General features: G+C 51.1%; 1 protein-coding gene across 2 annotated transcripts in view; it reads right to left on the minus strand.

Moving 5' to 3' along the window:
* Window positions 1–15,198, minus strand: part of ABCC8 (ATP binding cassette subfamily C member 8) — an 86,470-nt gene that overhangs the window by 25,703 nt on the left and 45,569 nt on the right. The window contains exons 12-17 of one of the 2 annotated variants that reach the window (XM_021719484.1): window positions 13,866–14,011; window positions 11,267–11,372; window positions 10,990–11,106; window positions 10,542–10,617; window positions 9,770–9,875; window positions 6,532–6,535 (exon numbers count right to left, since the gene is read on the minus strand). In XM_021719484.1, coding sequence (XP_021575159.1) covers window positions 6,532–6,535; window positions 9,770–9,875; window positions 10,542–10,617; window positions 10,990–11,106; window positions 11,267–11,372; window positions 13,866–14,011 — 555 coding nt within the window. Of the gene's footprint in view, window positions 1–6,531; window positions 6,536–9,616; window positions 9,618–9,769; window positions 9,876–10,541; window positions 10,618–10,989; window positions 11,107–11,266; window positions 11,373–13,865; window positions 14,012–15,198 lie in introns of both variants that reach the window. The other variant, XM_008071834.1, reaches the window with a different exon arrangement.

Consider the following 15,198-nt stretch of genomic DNA (forward strand, 5'->3'; position numbering starts at 1 on the left):
CCCCACTCCTCCCCCACCCACCTGTCCCCAGCAGTCCCCAAATGGCTTCCTTCTCAACCTGTGTCCCTCCCACAGCACCTGGCTGGGTACCCTCTGGATAGTACGCACAAACTCAGCACCTCTGGCACGGACCGTCTTACAGCTGGGAAAGCTGAGAGGGAAAGCGATTTTCCCAAAGCCATGGCCATTTCAGACAGTGTTTTTCAAACTGTGGATAGTTTCAGACTCCATAACTGGGTCTGAAACAAGTAGTCTATAAGCGCGTTCAAGGAAAAAAAATTGATGATAGTGTGCACTGCACGTGGTCAAGATCTGCATTTAAATCGTTTTTCTCTTATTTATCAATGCATTAAGGTAGTGGACTGTAATATAAAATGTATTTTATCAAGCATGCCGAAAAGAAAAAAAAACAAACAGCCCCATTACAAAGTGGGCAAAAGATATGAATAGACAGTTCTCAAAAGAAGATATAGGAGCAGCCAACAGATACATGAAAAACTGCTCAGCCTCACTAGTCATCAAAGAAATGCAAATTAAAACCACACTGAGATACCACCTAACTCCAGTCAGGATGTCCATCATCAGTAACTCAAAAACAACAGATGCTGGAGAGAATGCAGGAAAAAGAGAATACTTCTACACTGTTGGTGGAAGTGTAAACTAATACAACCTTTGTGGAAAACAGTTTGGTGATTTCTAAAAGAGCTAAAAATTGACCTTCCATATGACCCCACAATCCCCCTTCTGGGAGTACACCCAGAGGAACTCAAATCACTCTATGAAAAAGATACCTGCACATGAAAGTTTATTGCAGCATTACTCACAACAGCAAAAACATGGAACCAACCATGCTGCCCATTGAGAGAGGAATGAATTAAAAAAAAATTGGTACATATACATGATGGAATATTACACAGCCATAAAGAAGGATAAAATTATGAACTTTGCAGCAATTTGAATGGACCTAGAGTCTATAATACTGAGTGATCTATCACAGAAACAAAGAACTGAGTATTACGTGTTCTCACTCACAAGTGGACCTTGAACAATTATTGTAATACTGTAAGAAAAGGATTGGCAGTAGTGGGAAACTGCCGGGGGGCAGGGCACACCTCATCAACGAGGGTACCTTCATAATAAACATTTGTATACCTAATCCTGAATTGTACCCCACATCTTTAAAATTAAAAATAAAAAATGCATTTTATATTGTGGGTGATAGTAACAATTAAAAAAAACAAAACCAATGAGCAAGGTGACCTGAGTTGTGGTGCCTATTTGCCAATGCTCTATCCCTGCACCCCAGTCACCTTCCAGCCTTCCAGAAGTAGCCCCTTGCCAATGAAAGATGCACTTCTGGCATGTACAGTTGGGGCAAAACAACTGGCTTTGTTTTCATATAGATCTTACTTTACTAATAACTAAAAACAGCGAAAGTGTGTTGAGCACGGTGATAAGTACTGCAGTAGTATCATCTTTTTGAAGCTTAAAATAACTATGTGAAGGTTTATTTTGATTGTCCCCATTTTACAGACAAAGAAGATGAGGTTCAGAGAGACAAGTGCCCCGTCACAAGTGGAGGAGACAGCTCTCCTCCTCCTCCTCTTCCTCCTCTTCCTCCTCCTCCTCCTTCTCTCTCTCAGTCTTTCTCTCTCTTTTGAGCTGAAGTCTCATTCTGTTACCCAGGCCGAAGTTCAGTGGCATGCTCACGGCTACTGCAGCCTCGACCTGTTGGGCCCAGGTGATCCTTCTGCCTCAGCCTTCCAAGTGGCTGGGACTACAGGCATGCGCCACCATGCCCGGCTAATTTTTTTATTTTAGAGAAGAGGTCTTGCCAAGTTGCCTGGGCTGGTCTCAAACATCTGAGCTCAGGCAATCACCTCTCCTCAGACTCCCAAAGTGGGGATTACAGGCATGAGCTACCTGCACCCGGCCTGTGGTTTCATTTCCTTCTATTAGCGCGACCTAACCTCACATTCCCCAACCACCAGATTGCTGTAATTCACAATTTACAGACAAGCTGGCAACACGAGACAGATAAAAACCCACAGCTTACAGACTCCAGCACTGCGGCCACAGCCCCAAGAAGCTTATCTCTGGTGTCTTCCTGCCATGACTGCTTACAGAGCAGCCACGGATGTTCTTTATGAATCTGTGGCTTCCCTGGGGACCCCAGCACACAAGCTCCCTTGGCCTTAACTCAGTTTGCACCATTGTCTGGGCTCCTCAATTAGCCTCATAATGGACTACAAAACTGTCTAATCAGCTCCCGTGCAAGTCTCTCACCCCCCATGGGATTTTCAGGCAGGAAGAGCCTCTCTTTCAGCTCCCACGGTGCCATTCATGGCAGATCTATAATAGATGGAGGCTGCCCACAGATATATTAATCACTGGGGAAGAAGGAAGGGAGGGACTGGGCCTCACTGCGGGCCTTCCCTATGCATTGTGTGAAGCGTTTGCACTTACAATCTCCTCCTACAACAGCCCTGTAAACCCCATCCCCATCTTACAGATGGGGAAACTGAGACTCCAAATGTGACAGGCAGAATGTGATGAAACCAGGAAGAGGGAGAGCAGGGGTGTGAATGCAAAGTCTTCCTCTCTTTCCAGCCCAGCCCCAGCCTCCTTGAAGGAGCCTCCCCAAGGCTTTAAGTCTGTTTTAAATCTAAAGAGTAAAGAGTGCCACACCTGGCAGGCTCATTCTCTCACTGACTCCTGGGGCCTTACATGAGTTGGGGGCACTAGGTCCTTCCTCTGGTCTGCCTTTTTGGGACCATGCACTGGGTGGAAAGGACGACTCCCCCCAGCACTTCCCTACAGCTGCAAGGAGCTGGCTCGTGTGTGCCCACCTGAGCAGGGCACACAGCCTTCCCTCTAGGGGCTCACAGGTAGGGCAAGTCAGAAAGGCACCTAAGTCAGGAAGTTGCAAGGACCAAGAGAAAAGGAGGAACAACAAAACGCTGGACAACTTCTGGGGAAAAGTACACACGGACACATATGCAAATGCATACAGACAGAACCGGAAGCTTCTGGGTGATGAGTTATTAGGTGGTTGTATCTGTATAATTGTGTACCTTTTCTAATTTCCATCATTATCTTGCCCCATCCACTCTATCTTTTCTAATTTAATGTAATCTTTTTTTTTTTTGGAGTTGGGGCTCTCATTTGTTGCCCAGGCTGGAGTGCAGTAGCACCATCATGGCTCACTGCAGTTTCGACCTCCTGGGCTCAAGTGATCTTTCTGCCACATTCTCCTGGGTAGCTGGGACAACAGGCCAGTGCCACTACGATCGGCTAAGTTTTTTATTTTATTTTGTAGAAACGAGGTCTTGTTATGTTGCCTAGGCTGGTCTCAAGCTCCTGGGCTCATGCAATCCTCTTGCCTCAACCTCCCAAAGTGCTGGGATTACAGGTATGAGCCACCATGCCCAGTTACTATGCATTCTTTTAGAATCAGAGAAAAATGTAATTTTTTTTTCTGAGTCGGTGTCTCACTCTGTCATCCAGGCTGGAGTGTAGTTACCTGATAATGGCTCACTGCAGCCTCAGACTCCTGGGCTCAAGCAATCCTCCCACCTCAGCCATCCGAGTAGCTGGGACTACAGGCATGCACTATGGGACTATTAACCATGCCTGGCTAATTTTTTATTTTTTTGTAGAGATGAGGTCTTATTATATTGCCCAGGCTGGTCTCAAACTCCTGCACTCAAGTAATCCTCCCGCTTGGCCTCCCAAAGTGTCAGAATTACAGGCCACCATGCCTGGCCACAGAGAAAGTTGCAACTTTTAAAAGAAGTTTGGAGGAGAAAGAAACCCGAGAAAATGAAGATGAATCATAGAAGAAGTTACAGCCAAGTCAAATTCTGAAGGGCAGGAAGGATCAAAACAGTGGAAGAGGCCAGTGTGGTGGTTCACGCCTGCAGCCCTAGCACTTCAGGAGGCCGAGGGGGGAAGATTGCTTGAGGCCAGGAGTTTGAGACTAACCTGGACAACACAGTGAGACCCCATCTTTAAAGTGGGGGAGGGAGGAGGGAGGGAGAGAGAGAGAGGGAGAGACAGACAGACACATGGAGGAGGGAAGGCATTGTAGGTTGGATGACAGGCAGTGCAGACGTGGGGAAAAAAAGGCTCTAACGTTTGAATCCCAGAGGCTTTCTACTCACTGACTGTGAAATTCGAGGCAAGCCCTTAGAGGAGCTTTTGTGTCTTTATCCATAAAATGGAGGTGAGGGTGCAAACCTCACAGTGATACTGGGAGTGCATGCTTGCAGCTGGTTCTCGCAGGGCAGGGCCTGGAGAACAAGGGAAGTCATCCTTTCAGCTCAGTACCTGGTCCTTGAAAGTGCAGGTAGAGGGGCAGTTGGACACCCGACACTCACCGAAGCCCCAGCAATACATTAAAAGGGAGGTGGTGGAAAGCTGAGGTTGGAAGAGTGATTAGAACTTACAAGGCTCCTGCCTAGACAGGCCTGCCACTGTCCTGAAAGGCTGCCTTTCCCCCACAGTGTCCTTTTCAAGTGATGCACTGGTCCCAGCACCAAGCCTCTGAGAAAGGAGAGGCAGGGTTCTTCTCATTGTCCAGTGGAGGAAACTGTCTCAGAGGGGTGAAGTCGCCTGCCCAAGGTCACAGAGCCATCGAGTGGCAGTGTCAGGACTGCAACCAGAGGCCACCTGCTTTCCAAGCCTGGCATGTCACTTCCACACATAGCATCCCTTGTCACTGTCTCGCCACCCCTGCCTCCTCCAGGAAGCCTAGGTAAACCTGAGCCCCTGACCCCAACTCCCCAAAGGCTACAGGAACCGTAAGGGCAGATGGGACTCCAGGATAGTCCCAAGAAGGTCTTTTTCTCACCTCCTGCGGAATCTGGATCTTGGCAGGCAGCCTTCATGCCAACCGCCCACGGCAACACCATCACGGTAGGGAGCTCCCACGAGACCTGCAGTGCTCATGAGGGGCGGGGTCCTCCTGCCCCAACGCTTCCCTCAGCGCCCTGCTTCCTGCTGGCTCCCGGGGGACATTTAGGTCATTCTACTGTGGATATGAATGACCCGATTCTTTATTTCCAGGGAAAGAATTTCATCTGAGTGTACCTGCTAATGTTGACTTTTTACCAAAATGTTTTCTTTTTAAAGATTAAAGAGGGAGTTTGCCAATTCCCAGGTTGACAGTTCCTTGAAGCCAGGAGCCAGGGGCAGGTAGGCGACTCTTATTAAAGTGACTGCTTGGGAGCTGCTGACACCAGGCTCTGCTCAGGATGCAAGACCTCAGTTGATGGGCCCTCCATGCTCACCCCGGGGCTCTGACTACATGCCTCTGTCCACCCAGGACTGGTGAGCTCCCGAAGGGCAGGGGCCAGGCCTTTTCCTCTGTAGCCCATACACAAAACACATATCCTGCCCTGGGCACCTGGGGGACAATATGGAAGAATCCCTCAAGGCTGGGCATGGTGGCTCACACCTGTAATCCCAGCACTTTGGGAGGCCAAGGTGGAAAGATCGCTTGACCCAGGAGTTCAAGACCAGGTCACATAGTGAGACCTTGTCTCTATTATTAAAAATAAAAATTAAAAAAAAAATTTTAAGCTAAAAGCATTAAAAAGTAATCCCTCAGTGTCATGGGGGACAGACGCTTTAGCAAATAACTATAATACAGAGTGAGGTATGCACTCACAGTGGTCACTCACTCCAAACTGAGGGACGCTGGGTAGCAGAATTCTAGGTTAAGGAATAGCTTGGGCAAAGACATGTGCACAGGAGAGAGATGCCGGGATGCATTTATAGTGGCAGTCTTTTAAAGGTCATAGGTTGTCCCTGGTTCATTCATTTAATAAATGAATTCATTTAGCCAAAGCACTATAGATACAGTAATACAATAAGACACAGCTCTTGTCCCCAGGGACATCTCTCCTGGGATACTGGCTTCAGTACAATTAAAGAGCAGGAAGGGAATTTTGTTCCTGGCAAAGAAGTACTCTGTTGAATGATCATATTTATAACAGTATTGATAGGGCACTTACTACATGCTAGGTCAATCCTCACATCCATCTCACGGGTAATAAGGAAGCCAGGTATGGAAAAGTGATGGAATTTTCCAAAGCACAGAGGCCAAGTGTGAACCCAGGCGGCTGGGCCCTGGGTGCCCGGCTCCTCTCCACTCAGTCATGCTGCTCATTCAGCCGTTGGAAGAAACAACAAACAGTTGGGCAAACCAAGCCTCCATCTCCCTGGAGCATTCTCCACCCTGTGCCTCCTAATCCCCCCACTCCCTGCCTCGTGTCTCCTGGAAATCTTTCTGGCTGCCTGGTCACCAGATCTTGGCCTGGGTATGGCTGAAAAACATCAGAGCCGCCTGGCATCACCCCCGCCCCTGGTCACAGACGGGCAGACTCTGGAAAGGCCTGCCAGGTCAGAAGCTTTGTTGCTGTTGGCTCATTTTGCAAGCACATCAGCTCTCTGCAGTCCTGGGGCCCTATATCTGAGACCTGGAGCTCCTGCCAGAAACAGAAGGGGCCCTTGATACAGCCCCCACACTGAGCTCATTGCCTGGAATGGGATGGAGGGGGCAGCCAGAGCAGCATGCATGTCCCGGATTTTGAGAGACAGACAGCAGATAAAGCCAAGGGAGTCGTGTCTGCATAGACTCCTTTTTCTCCAGTCACAGTAACAATCTCCTCCTGACTGGCCTCCCTCCCTACAGTTGTTCTGTTTCATTCTCTCTCTCTCTCTGATCCATCATCCTTGATTACAAGCGTGATTATTTTGCAGCCTTCGGGTTGACTGAGTCTTACTTCACCGGGGCCCGGGACATGGGATCTAAAGGCCTAGTTCACTTCTTCAGTCCTATCTCCCACTAAGCACCCCACACATCCAGTACTCAGGCACATGGAACCACGTTCCTTAACAACAGCATGGCTTTGCCCACGCTCTGGCACACCTTCCTCTCCCACCCCTGCCTCTTCCATCGGATAAAATCACACTCATTGTTCAAGGCTCAAATACCACATCTGCAGTGAGCCTATTCTCCTTGATTGCAGAATTCACTGCCATTCCTGTGCTCTGCTATGGGCCTGGTCACCTTGCCCCTTCCCCAAAATGTAAGGGCCATGTCTTAGTCATCATCACACTCCTGTGGCCATGCACGGTCCAGCACGCAGGAGGCGCTCCCTGTTGGGTGACTGAATGCAGCAACGTAGAGGCACTTGAGCATTAAGCTGAGTCAGGAGCAAATTCTCACAACTTCCCAGGGTTGGCTGTAAGCTCACAGATGAGGGAGACACTGGGTAGCAGAATTCTAGGTTAAGGAGGGGTGAGGGTGGAAGGAGCTGGACCCTGCGGGACAGCACAGAGGATTCTGAGGATACGAGACCAACCTTGCCTCCAGTCTCAAACAGAGCCAGGAGCTGGGGCCTGGGCTGCCTGTTGAGAGTGCTGATGGGGACAGAGCCACGAGGACCATGCAGTGGCTCTGTTGAAGAGGCAGGTGTGTGAGCGGCCACTGGCCTTCGGAGTGTCAGGCTAGCTATGCTTTCTTCATGATGCTCTTGAGTCCCCTCCCTGTCAGCACAGAGTGGTGGACACAAGCACCAGAGCACCTAGGTGCAAACCCCACAACAGCTGGGTGGCCTTGGGCAACTTGCTTCCCCCTCAGTTTTCTCATCTGTTAAATGGAAATAGTCATAATACCTACCACATGGAGTTTGATGAAGGCTGAGACAGTGAGGTGCCTTCTCCATCCCATGCCTCCTAATCCCCTCACACATGCCTGGCACTTCATATGCCTGGCACATATGAGGTGTTCATGTTAGCTGCCCTGGAGAGGCCCCTTGTGTCCCCTGGGCTGGGGCAGAGGTTTCGAAAGAGCAAAGGGGCAGCAGTCAGACCCCGAGGGTTGGCACAGATTGGAGAAGAGGTGGGAGATGAGGCGGGGCAGGGTTGAGTCCCTGCCAAGCATGTCTACTGCCTCTGCAGAGAATAGGGAGAGCTGTTGACACTGGCTTGCAGGCATGCCAGGGCCAGGGGGTGGAAAGGGGGCAAAGACAGTGGGGCAGAGGGGCCAGTTCAGAGGGGGTTTGACTTCCATGCTGAGCAGGACACAGACAGGGAGTCCAGGGGCAGCTCCAGTCTCTGAGCTCTGCAATTCATCTAGAAAGGTGTGGCCCTGGAGGAAGGTCTGGATCCAGACTACCCTCTGCATGGGACATGAAAAATAAACTCTGGTACTGGGCCTTGAGGGCCCCGGTCTGAGGTAGGCTTGAGGGAAAGAACCTGGATACACAGTCCCTGCTCCACACACTGACCTACAGTAAGTCATCCAACCTCTTTGAGTCTCAGTTTCTGCTTCCATGAAATGGGGTAACAGCACCCACCTCCTAGGCTTAGTGGGAGACTTCAACGAGATCAGGCTTACAGTGCACTTAGCAAAGGGCTGGACCCATAGGGGTGCCCACTAAATATTGGTTGCTTTCCTCAGCTCACAATTCACTGGGGCACCTGTCTCCTCGCTGCAAAGACAGTCAGCCAACAGGCAAGAGCTCCTCACTGCAAAGGCTTGACGGGCAATCGGTATAAGGAATAAGCAAAGTGACCGCAAATCCAATGCCTGGACCTTTCCAGTCAGGCTGTGTTGAGAAATTCCCCCAAGAGGATGGAGAATGGAGGCAGAGACCCCTCTGTCCCCAAACACATCACAGTCGCCTATGGAATTAAGGCTCAAGAGACTGACTGAGGTCACTGAAACCCAAGGGGCTCATCTGCCAGCCCACAGTCCCACTGAGGGGAGAAATGTGCCATCTGTTGGAGGCACGATTCAGGGCCAGCTTGGCAAACCAGGAAGTGGGGGTGCCTGCCATATTCAGACACTGGGCCAAGGTCTCTCTCCCGGCTCTCAAGTTCTGCACTCAAAGCTATGAAAAACCTGACATCTCAAATGAAAATTTTCCTCTAGAAATGGCTGGTAACATGGTCTCCTGCAGATTGGCGGCGATTTTTATTCCTAAACGAGCACCATAAGCCCCACAGAAGCCTTGGTTACCAGAGGGCTCAGAGCCAGGTTTTGTGGTGACTGTTGTCTGGCCACATTTCTGAACATCTTTTACACTCGCTTCATTCTTCGCTCTTATTTTCTTACCTTTTTAAAAGGTTCTGTTTTACACGCATCTTTTATCAACTAGTTTCAAGTGCTTTTTGGAAGTGCTTTTTGGGTATAAATAATAGATTCATAACCGTCTCAGTCTGGAGTTCTGGCTCTTTAATTAAGACAGGATCTTAGCCCAGAAACCAACATTTGTTGGTTCTCTCTGGATGCTCAAAACACGCACTGAAGGGCCCGTGTGCCAGCTTGCTGATAACCAAGCTGGATACCACTGTTAGTGTTGCAATTTCCAACACTGGGAGGCAGTGCAGCCGGGTGAGCATGAGCTTTGAAGTGAAATAGAACTGGGTTCAAATCCCAGCTCTGCCACTTACTAGCTGTGTGAATTAGGGCAGATAGGTTGACTCTCACCTATACAATGAGAATTGACAACAGCCCGTACCTTGCTAGTCATAAAGATCAAGTGAAATAACGTTTGCAAAGGATTTAGCAAAGAACTTGGCTCATCGTAAGGGTTGAAAAAACACTAACGATGATTATGGAAACAACGATTCATAGCATTTCTTGAGCATTCACTGAAAGCACAGTGGGCCCTACAATAAACACAGGATGCATGCTCAACTGACAAGGAGGCTGAAAGGAGGGCTCCCCAATGAGCCCCAAGGAAGTATCCTTTACCTGTTCCAGAAGACAGCCCCTGAGACCTTCTGCATCTCCCCCAGGGCGGCCAGGAGGAGTGAGGACTTGCCACAGCCCACCTGCCCCACGATCATGGTCAGCTGGCCTGCAGGGAGGAGGGTGGCAGATGGGAATGGGGTCAGGGGTTTGAACAAACATCACCCAGGAAGACAGATGAATACTCCCAGCCCTGGGAACCCCCACTTCTCTCCTTCCACCTCAAATCCCCAACAAGTCCTCTTTTCCTTTGAGTTTTTTCTTCTGGAAATCAACATATGCCTTGGGCCCCTGGCTCCTTTCTCCCCTCTAATTCCTCGCCCCCACTCTTCCTAGCACTCGTGTCTCCCTTCCTGTGCTCCCAGTTGAGCCCAGATCCTCAAGGTCCCAACGCCATCCTGGGTCCCAGTGCCAACCCACTCTGCTCGTGGCACTGCCTCTGCCAGAAAGTTCTCCTGCCCCACGGCCTGAGGGACCTTGCTCATTCCCAGAATGCTCCCTCCACGTACCTTCCTTGGCTACTCACGTCTGATCATTTTGTGAATCACCTACAACTGACCGCAAGGGATGGTTTGACCCTGTCCTTGCTGATGTATTCCCATCCGGCACATGGATGCCTCGATGACATAGCCCACCCCCTCTCTAGTATACTCCGGCCAATCCACCAAGAATGAGCAGACAGCAGGTACCCAATAAATACGGGTATTTTTTCTCCCTCCATGTCATCCAGAGGGACATGGGAAGGGGCATGTTGGAGGGGTCGACTGAGCCATACCTCGGGGGACGCGAATGGTGATGTTGGACAGCGTGGGGATTCCATCTGGGGACCACGTGAAGTAGCCTCCGATGATCTTCATTGACCACACCCCACCGCCAGGAAGAGAATAGAAAGGCAACTCGTTCTCAGTGTGAATGCTCTCTGGTCTCCCTGCCCCCATGAACCCCCAAAGACATTGATTTCAGCCCATGGATCACCTCTAGGGCAAGGAGTGGGGGGCTAGCCTTCTCATGCTGACCCCTGCCTGAGGTATCCTCCCAAGAAGAAGGCTGGAGGCCCCTGCTTGGTTGTCTCTGGTTTCGGGACTCCTACAGACCCTACAGGCAGGAGAGGTGACCTCAGTGCAGAGGACTCAGCACCCAGATCTCTGGCCTCCCAAGTGTTGAGCTCCCTCCAGGAGATGGGTTGGGTGGACAGGTGTGGTGGTGCACGGTCTAGGACTCACCTGGACACAGCAGTTGTCAGCATCCCCATCCATGCTGGGGGCCAGGCTCTGCAGTGGACCTGTAAGGCCCCGGCAATCCTCCCGGGCTGGACGCTTGCGGTTCACAACCTTGAGGGGCTGGGGGTGGTCAGGAGGTGAGGACACCCCCGGGCTGGACACTGTGTAGGGAAGGGAGGCCTTCTTCCCGGGAGAAAAGGCAGAGGCCCGACACAGCAGGGCTGGGCTGCAGGCCTTAGAGGACAATGCTGAGAGGAGTGAGGGGAGGTCGGGCACTTACCACCGCCTGGTACTTGCTGGCTTGGCCTTGGGGCGCGGGCTCACGGGGAACCCCCTGCTCCTCTCGGATCTCTGCACTGGACAGGAACTCACTCAGCTTCTGCACGCTGCACAGGAAGCACAGAGACACCCCTCACCCCGCCAGGGGCAGAGCGAGCGGGGGGGGGGGGGGGGAGGAGGAGGCACGGTCTGAGAGAGAGCTTGGAGAAGGTTCAAGGTCCTGAGGTGTGGCCTCCACAAAGCCCACCTGGAGGGGACAGACCAGTGGGCATCCTCGTGGAGGCAGGTGATAGGTGTTACCAAGGTGGTTAGGGCTGACTAGTCAGCTGGAGTAGACCGGGGTCTGGATTAGAGGTGGAATTGTTTAGTTTTAGGGTTAATGTTAAGGCTGGTTAGTCTGGGTCACTAGATGGAAGATACTTAGTGTTGGGCTTTACTAGTTACTGTGGGAGATAAGGTTGGTCAGCGTTAAGGTTAGTTAGGATTAGGATGAGTTAACAATAGCTAATATTTTGTGAGCACGTACTATATGCCAGACACTAGGTTGACCACTTGACAAGTATTACGTACCCTAGTCCCCAAACGACCTGCTGGGAGGTGCCATGACTCATGGAGGAGAAGGCTCTTCCTCCCCTTCCCCACCCAACCATCCCTATGGAGTGGTGTGGGGAAGGGGGAAGTACCAGAAACTTCACTCTTTCAGTCCATTCTCTCCCATTCCTGGAGGAGAGGGAAGCTTGAGACTTGTTCATATCCCACTTTCTTCTTGCTAAATGTCCCACAGGTCTGGGGCAGACAGACCATTCTAACCCTCAGGACAAGCATACTCTGGGGCTGCAAAAGAGCTGTAGGCCTGGTCTTCTGGTCTTGCGCGCGCTACACCCCTGGGGGAGTGGGCAGACCGCAGGGCTCTGCCTGTGTCCCCTGTCTGTCTCCTGCCCCAGCACTTTCCTGCAATAGGTGATTGGAAAGGGTGGGGTGGCTCTCAGTTCTTGGGGGTAAGGTTCCAGGTAGTGTCTTGCTGTCTCTTTCAGCCCAGAGCCTGAGCTCCCTCATTGGAGGCCGCTGCTACCCTGGTGTCCCGTTCGTGGGAATGGTGGAATTGGTAGTGTTTGGGATCAGGGCAATGGATTTCTAGAAAGTGGAGCATCTGTGGATATGTGGTTTCTTTACAGAATCACAGGGCTGGAGCGAGAGTGGCAGGAGAAGGGGTGGTCATTAAATGTTACAATGAGCAATAAACTGAGTCAGCACAGCTGATCCTAGAAACGGGAGCTAATCCTTCTCTAAACAGCTACTCCCTGGTCAGATACTTCCTAGACCACCGTTTTGCTGAGTTATGCCCCTACCATCCTCGATCCCATGCTGGAGCTTCCTCATGCAAGCTACCCTCTATGAGCTACTTCATTCCAACAGCTACTCCTTCCTGTCAGCTGCCCAGGACCTACCAGGGTTCCATGAAACAAGGGTGTCAGTTTCCTCAAGGCTGAAGACACAAAGGACATGTGCCACCGGTGGGTCCCACTGGCGATGGGTAAGACACAGCCAGTCTTCCCCAGAGGCTTGACAAGTCTTACTTTCTTTTATTGTTATTATTGTTATTATTATTATTATTTTGAGTTGTAGTCTCACTCTGCCACCCAGGCTGGAATGCAGTGGCATGCTCACAGCCACCCCAGCGTCAACCTGCTGGCTTCAGGCAATACTCCTGCCTCAGCCTTCCAAGTAGCTGGAACTACAGGTGTATGCTACCATGTCTGGCTAATTTTTTGATTTATTGTAGCGATGAGGTCTCATCAAGTTGTCCAGGCTGTTCTTGAACCCGTGGGCTCAGGCAATCCTCTCACCTTGGCCTCCCAAAGTGCTGGGATTACAGGTTTAAGCCACCTTGCCCGGCCAGGTCTTGCTTTCAATGAACTATTTCAGAGGCCTGAGGAGGTCTTCACATGCCAGAGACGGCATTTCCCAGCCAGGACCTCAGCCTTCTACCTTTAGGTTTTCATTCCCAAGAGGGCGATGCCCCTGGGGGGGTGGGGTCTCCACTGGGCCTTGGATCCCAGAAGTAGGGCTTTTCCAGAGCTTTGGGCCAATGGGGGCAGGGCCTGTAGGCACTAGGGAGAAGTGGTGTCACTGACAGAGGCTGTGAGGGCTCAGGGACCATGCAGCGAGCAGAGGATTCTCAGCCTGGGGAAGACAAAGGTTCAGGGGACGCCCTCTGATAACTGAGGGGCTGTCATGGGGAAGGGCTGGCACTCATCTTGGGTGACTCTGGAGGGCAAAATTAGGACCAGCGGGTAGAATTTAGGAGGATGTCAAGTTTGGCTCAATACTGACTTTTTTCCAGGGTTGTCTTGGAGGTGACAGTGAGTCCCCTCTCCTCTGGGGTACATATAAGCAAGTCGCTTCTCAGGGATGGCAGGCTGGGAAGCCCCGCAGACCCACGTCCCTCTGACCAGCTACAACCAGCTTCAGGAGAACATAGGCCAATGGGAAGTTGTGTACTGGGACCAAGCAGGTGTGGTTCCAGTTGTCACTAGAGCAAGCCCTGGGGCTGACACAGAAGCCACCTGACAGTGCCCTCACCGGCTCCCCCCTCTCACCTTACTAGAGCTTTGACTGTTGACCGGACCACGCTGGACAGCAGGAACAGTGGTGTGACCAGGATGTGGAAGAGGGAGAGGGAGGCAAAGGCCACGGATGGGGAGAAGTCAGCCTCTCTGAAGAAACTGACATGGCCCACGAAGGTCTGTGAACAAAGACACAAGTGAGGCTGGGGTGGCTCAGGGCATGGCCCCCTCCCATGCCAGCTCCTGAGAGGAAGCAAGAGGGCTGGTCGGGAGGGTGGGGGCCCCTGAGAGGACCTTCCTCATCCTCAGTTATCTCATGGAAATCTCCCAGCAAGCTCAGGACTTCGAGCTGGAGACAGGGGCTGCGCCCTCCCTGTCCTACCCACTCCCTGCCAAGAATAAGCAGGCAGGAGGCTTCGGGTTAGGGCAGAGGTGCCCCCTCCTCAGACAGCAGGCTGGGTCATCATTTCTCCAGTCCTCATGGGGATAATGTAATCACAGTAGTGACAAAACCATCATCTTGCAGAGCCTGCCCTGGCCACCTGGCTGACTCAGTGGCCTCTGTCACCCACAGTTCCCCAGAGAGCCAGGCCAGGAACCAGCCCAATAAATCACATCGAAAGTGAATTCCCTAGCGTGCCCTGACAGGCTGTGAACTGAACACAGCTCAGGGACGCCAGTCCCGGGGGAAATACATAGATATTTTTAAAGAACTGCAGCCATCACATAGGCTGGGGGCGGGAGGCTGGGTGAGGAGGCTGCAGGCTTGTGGGGGCTGGGCCTCTCTGCAGGAACACACTGCGCCCTCACCCCCATGCTGAGCTCACACACAGCTTTGATCAAAATCGCTTTAGAAAACCGCCATCGTGATATTTAATGACACAGAGAATTGTGTGTGGCATATTCTTAATTTTAAAAAAGCAGGTCACAAAAATGCACATGTAGCACAATCCTATTTCTGTAGAAAATGTCATATCATATGTCTTTTTAAAAAAAAACTAGAAACAGTAAAATTGTGACCAGTGGGATTATGGGTGATTTTAATCCACTCTGTGTTCTTTTCTCAATTTCCCATGTATGGTTTTCTACCATAAACATGTTTCACATTAATAATTAAATATTTTGATAGCTATTTCTCCAAGAAAGTTTAATTTCTCCAAATACTAATTCTCGGGTCTTCTGGGGGCACTTGGCTGTCTGGAGTGGGAGAGGGACCCTATATATACTTTCAATCCATTGCTCTATTATCTGTCCTGGGGCTGAACCTGTCTTTGGAGGTCCCCGTGCAGAAAGGCCTCACCTGGGCGACCTACCAAAACAGAAGTCCTACCCACCCCCCCACCTCCAGGAAACGGAGAAGGGACCC

Source organism: Carlito syrichta, unplaced genomic scaffold (assembly GCF_000164805.1).
Source record: "Carlito syrichta isolate Samal-C Ts95f unplaced genomic scaffold, Tarsius_syrichta-2.0.1 Scaffold314760, whole genome shotgun sequence".
Lineage (NCBI taxonomy): Eukaryota > Metazoa > Chordata > Mammalia > Primates > Tarsiidae > Carlito > Carlito syrichta.